Raw genomic sequence first — 12,213 nt, 5'->3', positions numbered from 1 at the left:
TTTGAGGAATCGGTTCATGTAATCACTCTATTATTTGAGTTCGCGTTGCGTTTCAGCCTGATCTCGCGAGAGTTCTCTCTCTCTCTCTCTCTCTCTCTCTCTCTCTCTCTCTCTCTCTCTCTCTCTCTCTCTCTGGGTGAGAGGAGTGACGGCGGAGGCTGAGGGGTTGGTGGGGGGGGCAACATCAACATGAACATGTCGCTGTATTGGGGGATAGCAGGGACCTGCCGCCGTCAGCTTTAGAGCCGAAGCCCATCTCTGACCCGCGATGCACCTGCCGCCCGCGCGCGCCGAGAGCCCGTGATTTCATGGGGTTTGGATATTTCCCCTGTTTTTCTTGTTTTATCCTTTTCATTTGCTGTTGTGTGTGTGTGTGATTGTGTGTGTGTGTGTGTGTGTGTACGTGTGTGTGTGTGTGTGAGTGATCGGCGGAGTGCGGCCCTGATGCTCTGAGCGCCGCCGCAATGCAATGCAACGCCCGGGACGCAGCGCCATCGCCTTTACGCACGAAGAGTCTCTCTCGGAGAAAGCGCTGTTAAATGGAGCGGGCGCTCGGACGCGGTTTGAGCTTCTTCGCCTGCTGTTTTTAATGTTTCTAGCTCGGACTGAGAGAGACAGCAGACGTCAAACCACATCCATCTCCCTCACCACCATCACTGTCACCATCACTGACAACAACCACCACCACCACCAACACAACAACAACAAACAAAAACAACACCACCACCGCGCGCCAAATGATGGACGAGGAGACGATTACCAAGAGCGAGGAGCAGCATCAGCAGCAGCAGCATCCTCTGAGCGCGCAGAAGGCGCTGCAGCAGTGCGAGCTCGTGCAGAACATGATCGACATCAGCATCTCCAGCCTCGAGGGCTTGAGGACCAAATGTGCCACATCCAACGACTTGACTCAGAAAGAGATCCGGACGCTGGAGGTACAGCCTTTCTGTTGCCTTCTTGTCTTTTCTGTCCACCCCCTCCTTTCCCAATGCATTACGTTAAGGTTCCTGGCTTCAGACCCGCTTCTGCGCACCTTTATTTCTGTACGGTCTTGTTCCTGTGCGTGTGTTTATCATGTTGTTTGGAGCATGATCAGAGAGGTAGGCTCATAAAAAGCAAGGGGCTGCAGTGAGGCTGAGAGCTTGCGCATTCTGCAGGTGGTGGTGGTGGTTGAGTATTTGTGGAGGGAGCGAGTTGGTAAAGGGGGGAGGGGGTCAGTTACTGACAAAGCCCTTTTGAGAGTTTCTCAATTATGTAATTCAATATTAAGTTGCCTGATACCTATGTGTAACTTAAAAGCTTATTTGTAGCCCCCTCCACCATATGCATGGAAGTTGTTCTGCTTTATCCTCATTTCTAGAACTATGCTAAAAGACAGTTTCTTCAATAATCAACACAGCACAAGCACCATGTTTATAGCCTGTTATCACAGGCCACAGGGCCTTAGATTTATACACACTCACACAGTGCTTAGACCTATACACACTCACACAGGGCCTTAGGACTACCAATCAGGGTCTTGGATTTATAAACACTAATACAGAGCCTAGGCCCGCACATACTCACACAGGGGCTTAGACCTATACATACTCACACAGGGGCTTAGACCTATACATACTCACACAGGGGCTTAGCCCTATACATACTCACACAGGGGCTTAGACCTATACATACTCACATTGGGGCTTAGACATATACATACTCACATTGGGGCTTAGACCTATACATACTTACACAGGGGCTTAGACCTATACATACTCACATTGGGGCTTAGACCTATACATACTCACATTGGGGCTTAGACATATACATACTCACATTGGGGCTTAGACCTATACATACTCACATTGGGGCTTAGACCTATACATACTCACATTGGGGCTTAGACATATACATACTCACATTGGGGCTTAGACCTATACATACTTACACAGGGGCTTAGACATATACATAATTACACAGGGGCTTGGACCTATACATACTCACATTGGGGCTTAGACCTATACATACTCACACACACGCTTAGACCTATATGTACTTACACAGGGGCTTAGACCTATACATACTCACACAGGGGCTTAGACCTATACATACTCACATTGGGGCTTAGACCTATACATACTCACATTGGGGCTTAGACATATACATACTCACATTGGGGCTTAGACCTATACATACTCACATTGGGGCTTAGACCTATACATACTCACATTGGGGCTTAGACATATACATACTCACATTGGGGCTTAGACCTATATATACTCACATTGGGGCTTAGACATATACATACTCACATTGGGGCTTAGACCTATACATACTTACACAGGGGCTTAGACATATACATAATTACACAGGGGCTTGGACCTATACATACTCACATTGGGGCTTAGACCTATACATACTCACACACACGCTTAGACCTATATGTACTTACACAGGGGCTTAGACCTATACATACAAACACAGGGGCTTAGACCTATACATACTCACATAGGGGCTTAGACCTATACACACTCACACAGGGGCTTAGACCTATACATACTCACGATGGAGCTTAGACCTATACACACTTACACAGGGGCTTAGACCTATACATACACACACAGGGGTTTGGACCTATACATACTCACACAGGGGCTTAGACCTATACATACTTACACAGGGGCTTAGACCTATACATACTCACATAGTGACTTAGACCTATACATAGTCACACAGGGGCTTAGACCTATACATACTCACATAGGGGCTTAGACCTATACATACTCACACAGGGGCTTAGACCTATACATAGTCACACAGGGGCTTAGACCTATACATACACACACAGGGGTTTGGACCTATACATACTCACATTGGGGCTTAGACCTATACATACTCACACAGGGGCTTAGACCTATACATACTTACACAGGGGCTTAGACCTATACATACTCACATAGGGGCTTAGACCTATACATACTCACATAGGGGCTTAGACCTATACATACAAACACAGGGGCTTAGACCTATACATACTCACATAGGGGCTTAGACCTATACATACAAACACAGGGGCTTAGACCTATACATACTCACATAGGGGCTTAGACCTATACATACTCACACAGGGGCTTAGACCTATACATAGTCACACAGGGGCTTAGACCTATACATACTCACGATGGAGCTTAGACCTATACATACTTACACAGGGGCTTAGACCTATACATACACACACAGGGGTTTGGACCTATACATACTCACATTGGGGCTTAGACCTATACATACTCACACAGGGGCTTAGACCTATACATACTCACACAGGGGCTTAGACCTATACATACTCACACAGGGGCTTAGACCTATACATACTCACACAGGGGCTTAGACCTATACATACTTACACAGGGGCTTAGACCTATACATAGTCACACAGGGGCTTAGACCTATACATACTCACACAGGGGCTTAGACCTATACATAACTACAAAGGGGTTTGGACCTATACATACTCACACAGGGGCTTAGACCTATACATACTCACACAGGGGCTTAGACCTATACATAGTCACACAGGGGCTTAGACCTATACATACTTACACAGGGGCTTAGACCTATACATAGTCACACAGGGGCTTAGACCTATACATACTCACGATGGAGCTTAGACCTATACATACACACACAGGGGTTTGGACCTATACATACTCACACAGGGGCTTAGACCTATACATACTTACACAGGGGCTTAGACCTATACATACTCACATAGTGACTTAGACCTATACATAGTCACACAGGGGCTTAGACCTACACATACTCACATAGTGACTTAGACCTATACATAGTCACACAGGGGCTTAGACCTATACATACTCACACAGGGGCTTAGACCTATACATACTTACACAGGGGCTTAGACCTATACATACTCACACAGGGGCTTAGACCTATACATACTTACATAGGGGCTTAGACCTATACATACTCACACAGGGGCTTAGACCTATACATACTTACACAGGGGCTTAGACCTATACATACTCACACAGGGGCTTAGACCTATACATACTCACATTGGAGCTTAGACCTATACATACTCACACAGGGGCTTAGACCTATACATACGCACACAGGGGTTTAGACCTATACATACGCACACAGGGGTTTAGACCTATACATACTTACATAGGGGCTTAGACCTATACATAGTCACACAGGGGTTTAGACCTATACATACTTACATAGGGGCTTAGACCTATACATACTTACACAGGGGTTTGGACCTATACACACTCACACAGGGGTTTAGGGCCCCTATACATACTTACACAGGGGTTTGGACCTATACACACTCACACAGGGGTTTAGGGCCCCTATACACATTCATACAGGGTCTTAGACTTATGCAGCCACACATGGTCTTAGATCTGCACATATTTACACTAGGCTTTGGAACTATACCCATGCAGTGCTTTTAAACAATACATAAACACAAGGCCTGAACACAGTTAAACTGTCCTTAGACCTATACACACTCACACACAGGACTTGAATCAGCACGCCCTTAGACCTATACACACTCATGCACAGCCTTGAATCAGAACACATTCACACACAGGACTTTAAACCATTACACAGTAAAACTCCTAGACATGTACACAGTCAAACAGGGCCTTAGAGCCTCTCATACTCGCACAAGGGCTTAGAGCTGCACACAGTTAAACAGGGTCATACATCAGTCCACACTCACACAGGATCTTAAATCTACACACATTCACACAGGGCCTTGGACCTATGCAGACTCACACAGGGCCTGACATCTAAACACACTCATACAGGGCCTTAGACACAGACACACACTCACACCCACACACACAGCCTCATATCTGCACAAAATAACTCGGGGCCTTAGATATGCACAAACACACAGACTGCATACACTCACACAGAGCCTCAGAACTGTACACACACTCACAAAGCTTCATAACTGTACACGCTCACACAGAGCCTCAGAACTGTACACACTCACACAGAGCCTCAGAACTGTACACACTCACACAGGGCCTCAAACTAATACACACAGATCCAGATCTGCACACACTCACAAATGCATGACCCTTCACTTCAGTCTCACTCTGTGTGACTTCTGCAGTGTTTATGCTTGCAAAAGGAAGGTAGCTTTTCAACGATTAGCAACTCAAACTAAATTAGACACAGTAAAGAAAGACAACACCTAGCCTTGATGAAACATGGAAGTACCCTGTTGTGAGGCCTCTTTGTGGTAATAAGACTTTTTGCCCTCCTCTTAAGAGAAAAATTCATATAAAGCTGCTAGCATGCTATGAGTGTGTTACATTTTGTATAAAATGCTTTCAGGGGACTTGGAACTTGACTAATTTAGGAGCAGTCATATTGTGTTTGACACTAGAGTTATTTTTTAGTTAATGGCATAAACAAACAAACAAACAAACAAAAAATAAATAAAGAAGGAAATAAAAATGTATACCATGTTTTGTTACGTAGCATTATAATATTTGTTCCTTTCCCACACTTAAAATACCTGCAAGAATTCCCTGCATATGTCTTTTTCCTTTTTGAATCAATTAATTGAACGAAGAAGCTAAGATTATTCAGTATCAAACTCCCACTATTTCATACTAAGTGATTGGGGCTATCATGGTACCTGCAGGGTTCAGCAATACATTAAAAATACACCTCATACTTTTAAATAAAGTTCCTTAATAGTTATTTGCTTGGAATAACTATTAAATTGCAAATGTTGTAGGAGAAATAAATAAATTATATAACGGTTCTTTAACAGGGTTCACTCATCTACTGGATATCCATCTGTTCACCAAACAGTCCAGATGTTTTGCTTTATTTTATGTTTGGCAGTCATTGAGTGACTCAGAACCATAACCACAAAATCACTAGTTTAAAACCATTTATAAAAAGCCAAAGATCCACCTATAATAGTCAAGATATTTTGTCAGCCTTTACTGAAAAAATGTACTTATATTATTATTATTATACATCCAGAAACACAAGGCAGCAATTTCAAACCTCTCATGAAGCATCTTAAAAGTGCATCAAATATTTATCCATGCTTTTTTCATTTTATTTATTCCAAATATTTTAATGTGAGTTTCCTGAAATTAAAATGGAAAAAGTTTTGATAAAACTTTGTATTGATTTTAGAAAACTCCTTATAGCAATACAGTTATTCTCAATTAGTCACATGATGTTTGTTAGTGATTTTTTTCCCCACAAAAACAAGCTCTACCACAGTTAGCCACAAATGGTTCTAGTATAATCTAATGTTAATTTACAGTTTATTCTACATTAATGCATGAGCTGTACGATGTTGATATTTGAATGGAAATTTTAAATCACAAACGCATAGCCTCATACATTTGTGGACACTTAAGGTGGAGTTTGTGCTGGTTTTGAAAACGGAAGAACATGAGATGAACAGGGCAGGGTTGTTTTTGAAGGTTTGCAGTGTGGTTGCAAGGCACCCTGGTGTGAAACAGCTGAAAGTGTCAGTTAGCGATGATGGCTTCTTTATAAACATGAGAAAACTTTTGGAAGTGATTCACAGTAAATTGTGATTGTGTTAGCAAAAGCAAGCTACATAAAATTGCTGCTCTATTACAGTTTCACTGATCTTGTTAGCTCTTTAACCAACTGCTCAGTCAACTAATACAGGGGGAGAGAGAAAAACGTAGCTGTCCATCTGGTTATTTTAATTCAGAGCTGATTAATGAATAACACTAAATCAATGAAAAACTTTGTTAGCTATATTTTAGGCTACCTCTCTTATAGGGTGGAGAAAAATAAAATTAAATAGAAATATACACCAAATATAGAAAAATATAGAATATAATTCTATATTGACATATAGAAAACTAAAAATTGAAATATACACCAAGTCCCTGTGTTTATGGTTTGTTAAAACTTAAAATAAAATAATAATAACAAAATAATTTTTGGGAACATTTTATCAGAGATACTTTGGTGCTTTTCCACTGCATGGCACCAGCTCGGCTCTTCTTGACTTGGCATGGCTTGGCTGGTTGCATTTCCACTAGTATAGCTGCCCCACAAAATGTAGCCAATGACGTCTCAAAAACGGGAATAATGTGCTGTGAAAGCCACATCAACATGGTGGTAATGTTAGCTGTTTACTCATCATGTATTCGCATGTTGTTTTTGTGTTTTTTGGACTGAACACAGCTCTGTGACCCAGTTCTCACAGATCGGCAGAGTTTTCTTTGTTGCATGTCGGTCACTGGGAACGTTTGAACTTCTTCAAACTCCACGGCATAATTTTAAGAGCTGCTGTTGTGAGTCAGATAAAAACAAATGTGATTGCTACTGTAGCTTGGAGATTTTATAAGCGTGCTGAAGATCATTTCACTGTCTAAACAAGTCTCTCTGGCCAATCAGAGCTCTGTAAGGTTTATATGTCACATTAATTACCTACTTGGCTTGCTTCCTACCAGGTGCAAACATGGACTAAATAAGTACCAGGTTGCAGGGATTAGGTACCAAATTTGCCTAATGGAAAAGCAAAAGAGCAGAGTCGAGTCAAGTAGAGTCCATGCAGTGGAAAAGTGCTGGACTGATGTTTTGGGAGTGCACTTCCCCTGCTAGAAAAACTTCAGGATCTTCACCTCTCCTTTTTTAAACTGTTCTCTTTATGTTAATAACCTTAAACCTAGTATAAGCAGGGCCATCTTTATTGTAAACTTGTGCTGATGCGTAATTGTGAATTCTCCAAACAGTCTGTGATACTATTGGATGTTAAGAACATTTGCATTGAAATCTGTTTACTCTGAGACATGTAAACACAGGAGACAGTTCACTGATAGAAAATAAATGGGAGAGATTGTAACTCTTAAACAAACACTATAATTTTTTATGTGATTTTGGTTATATTTTAACCCTGACTGCAAATATGCATTTGAAACTTTACTGTGGCTTTTAGTTTTGAATTTATAGGTCTTCTCCCTTTCAAAGTATTATATTAGTATTATATGAGTAGAAATGGATTTGGTGGAATGCTGGAGTTATAAAGATGGCCTCTCGCCTCTAAGGGTTTAATATGTTCCCATAGTTCAGAGTTTGTCACTATTTTCAGACAGTGACCTGAGATTCATGTGCAGTTGCTCCAGAGCTTTGGTAATGAGTCATGTACAGTGGGGGGTGGTAGGAACCTGGGGCCAAATTCACAAAATCTTTTCTTATGAAGGAGCTTAAGATAAACAACTTCATACGAATGTTCGTAAATGCAGTTTACACATGCTTAAAAAGGAATTGGACAAAAAGAGTCAAGCTGCACATTCAAAAAATTTAAGGAAACAAGAACTAGACCGGTGGGTGGAAGAAATAGCCAACAGAAAATATCACAGACTATTAAGTTTTCCCTTTTTCTCCATATGTAGAAAAAGAACTATAGTAATTCACCTATTTAAACTGATCATTTTAGAGACCTACCTGGATTATACTCCTTTCTAAGACAAGTGTGAGGCTTTTTTAAGGATATATATTTTTAAAGACTATTAATTGTTCTTATAATTTTTTTAAGAATGTTTTGAAGAAAAAACTTTTATCTTCAGTTTGAAGTTAAAAAATAACTCAAACATTTATGAAGCATTTCTCTCTTGGGACACTTTTGTGAATTGAGCCCCAGATGTCCTGACAAGTTTATACTTGACAAGTTTATGTATTAGAACCGTACACCAGCTTTTGTTTAGCTGCGCATCCCTTTCTGCATCTAAACTGCAGTGACATCACTGGCTTGGGAAAACTTGTCCAATTTAGAATATTTATGTATTGTGCAACATGCAGTGCTCCAGTTCAGAGGAATCCTGAAAAATTTATCAAGACAATGGGACAGTTAAGTACATAGGAACACTCAGAAAAACAACAGGACATTATTTAGAAAAAGTAGTGAACCGAGGCTACTTTGTTATAGCATTTATTAAAATACCAACATAAATATCATGTGCCAACTAATAATATCAATTTAATTATTATACAGTGCCTCGAATCTAAAATCTTATCATTTTTAAAGGCTAGATAAGTAAGTAAAGCAAGTAAAAAGATTTATTTATACAGCACTTTTCACAGACACAAGCCACAAAGTGCTTTACACACACACACACACACACACACACACACACACAAACACTAAAAGAACAAAAGGCAAGAAAAATGACCTTGTCCATTATCCAAATGCCTGCTCAAAAAGGTAGGTCTTTAGTTGTTTTTTAAAAGAGTCCACAGAATCAACCGATATGTTAAAAAAGGGGCAATGTGGGCACAGCTTAGGAGCAATGATCTCCATGAGTCTTCAAGCGAGAACATGAAGCAGACAGTACATTTTAATTTCTTGACCTAAGAGAACATGCTGATATGTATGGGTTAAGTTGATCAACCACATACATAGGAGCCTGTAATGTACTCAGCTGGAAGCCAGTGTAAAGATACTAATGGAAGGCCGTCTATTTGACTTAGTAAGTAATCTCACTGTTGCATTCTGAATCGCCTGCAATTGCTCACGAGCAGACATACTAAGTGAAGAGAAAAGACCCCCAATCAATCCAAGTAGGCTCCAGATGCACCGTGACCCTGAACTGGAAAAGTGGTTACAGACAATGAATGAATGAATGTTTAATTGTTTGTGAACTGATGATACTAAATGTTAGTTTTGCAGAGGGATTTTTTGCCCATTTTGACTTACAGTACAGTTCTGTGTCTATGAAGATACTTTGTTTTAATGCATACAGAATGATGGCTGGCATTATCTTGCTGAAATAACCATGGACTTTCCAGGAAAAATATAATATGTCTAAAATATATGTCTCTCTAAAAACATAGTGTTTGCCTCCACATCAATGGAAACTTTTCACATATACAAGTCACCCATGTCTTGGTCACTGGTGCACCCCACACCATAATAGATGTTGCGTTTGCCACCTATTGGTGGATGGAATCTATAGTCATTGGCACTGAAAACACAATATTTATTTTTCACGAAAACAAGCTGAAACATGGACCTGAAACATCTGACCACAGCACATGTTGTTAATGTTGTCCAGAGAACTTGGTAGGGGTTCAGCATAGAATTGATGTATGGTTTTTTTCTTGCTTAACAGAGTTACAGTTTTTGTATATTTATTAGTTAAATTAAGGTTCTAGAGAATTAGAAAAATCACACATTTTTTTCATTGCATTTCCAGCTTCTTTTGGAAGTTTGTTATTTGCAAAAGAGATGAAGAAAATTGCAGTTGCACGTTGGCTTTATTAATTTAGTAAATATCTTTTATAAATTACAGACTCACCTTCTTCATCCCTTGATTGGATTTTTTTACAGGTTTTGTATTGTAACCACAATTATTTTTGGGTTTAGGTAAAGTGGTTGATTCCAGAATGTTATAATGCATTAATTCATTCTTTCATTGTCTTTAACCGCTTATTCAGTTCAGGGTGGGTCCAGAGCCTATCCATAATCACTGGGAGCATGGCAGGAACACACCCTGTAGGGGGCTCCAGTCCTTCACAGGGTGACACACACTTTTGAGTCACCAAACCACCTACGAACGTGTGTTTCTGGACTGTGGGAGGAAGCTGGAGCGCCTGGAGGAAACCAGGGGAGAACACACCAAACTCATCACAGACAGTCACCCGGAGCGGGACTTGAACCTACAACCTCCAGGTCCCTGGAGCTGTGTGACTGCGACACTAGCTGCTGCGCCTCCATGCTTTCCGTTATAATGAATTTATAGTTTTTATTGCCAGACCTATAGTTCATTGTGTGATTTATACACACATTTGCTGGATACTGTGAAATGGTGTGTTTCTTCTTTTAATGTTGTAACACACTGCATGAATATTCAAAATGATTGATGACTACAATTATGGAGAAAATTTTGGTGGAAAACCTGTTAAACAACGTAATGCAAATAAAATCTTGTAATTTTACAGTACAGCATGAATACTGTAAATAAGCACATTTAAATGGCTATCAATATGTTTCTGTTGGTAAACTTTAAAACTGTATATGCATTACATATTTTCAAAGTTACTTCATAATTCAGTTACTCAAATGACATTTGATGTCATTCAGACTACTTTAATATGAAAAGGGTTTAGTACAAGAAGTAACTGACTCACATTTGTATACTGTGTTGCTGGATGGTTTACACAATGACCAAAATGAACATGCATGTGTCTTCTGAGTTGTTTCATGTAAGGTCTGTTTTGCTTTACAGTGTCTGGCATGAATTTCTCTGTAATAAATACATTAGAAAATATTTGTTTAAGGTGGGATGGTGGCACAGTGCTTCTGTCACACATTCTCTAGAGTCCTGGGGTTGTGGGTTCAGCCTCCGCCTCAGGTCAATGTCTGTGAGGAGTTTGATATGCTCTACCTGTGTCTGCATGGGTTTCCTCCTGGTGCTAAGGTTTCCTCGCACAAAGCCAAAACCATATGTTGGTAGGGGGATTGGATATTCTGAACTGGATAAGCAGTTACAGATAATGAATGAATGAATAATGTGTGAGGCCTCAGGCAGTGTATTCATTACCAGTTCTTGAAGATTTTGTGATATATAAGGGAAACCTTAAAAATGACATATGCCTCTTTTTACACAAGTAAACAGTCCTGTAGTCTTGATGAAATGTCTGTGACATGCTTTGGTCTAAATACCACAAGGATCAAACACCACAGTACTGTTTGCCTGTTCAGAACATCTGGTTTCAGCATGTGTTCCTCTAAATGAGAATGAGTGCTCCGTTCAGCATGAGAATCCGGCAGTGAGGAGCAAGGAGCAGAAGCTATGTACAATGTACACTGAAATTTTCCTCATAATGATTCTTCTTCTCTCTCTCTCTCGCTCTCTCTCTCTCTCTTTCTCTCTCTCTCTCTCAGGGTAAGCTGGTGAAGTATTTTAGCCGGCAGCTCTCCTATAAGAATAAAGTGCCCTTACAGGAGCGGAATGTGGAGCTGGACAGATTTCCTCGCCTCACACACTGGCTCCGGATCGTCAACATGAGGAAGGAGGTGACCGAGGTACAGGAGAGAGAGAGAGAGAGAGAGAGAGAGAGAGAGAGAGAGAGAGAGAGAGAGAGAGAGAGAGAGAGAGAGAGAGAGAGAGAGAGAGAGAGAGAGAGAGAGAGAGAGAGAGAGAGAGAGAGAGAGATTACTGCAACTATACCCAT

At 40.7% G+C, this 12,213-nt stretch overlaps 1 protein-coding gene across 2 annotated transcripts in view; it reads left to right on the top strand.

Annotated features, from left to right (window-relative positions):
• The first annotated feature begins 215 nt into the window (after positions 1 to 215).
• Positions 216 to 12,213, top strand: part of LOC136678957 (kinase suppressor of Ras 2-like) — a 125,995-nt gene continuing 113,997 nt past the window's right edge. For both annotated transcript variants that reach the window (XM_066657165.1, XM_066657164.1), the window contains exons 1-2: positions 216 to 935; positions 11,924 to 12,064. In XM_066657165.1, the coding sequence (XP_066513262.1) occupies positions 738 to 935; positions 11,924 to 12,064 (339 nt within the window). In that variant the 5' untranslated portion in view covers positions 216 to 737. The remainder of the gene's footprint in view (positions 936 to 11,923; positions 12,065 to 12,213) is intronic.

Source organism: Hoplias malabaricus, chromosome Y, assembly GCF_029633855.1.
Source record: "Hoplias malabaricus isolate fHopMal1 chromosome Y, fHopMal1.hap1, whole genome shotgun sequence".
NCBI classification, from domain to species: Eukaryota; Metazoa; Chordata; class Actinopteri; order Characiformes; family Erythrinidae; genus Hoplias; species Hoplias malabaricus.
The sequence above is the reverse complement of the archived record's forward strand: the minus strand, read 5'-3'. Positions and strand labels throughout refer to the sequence as shown.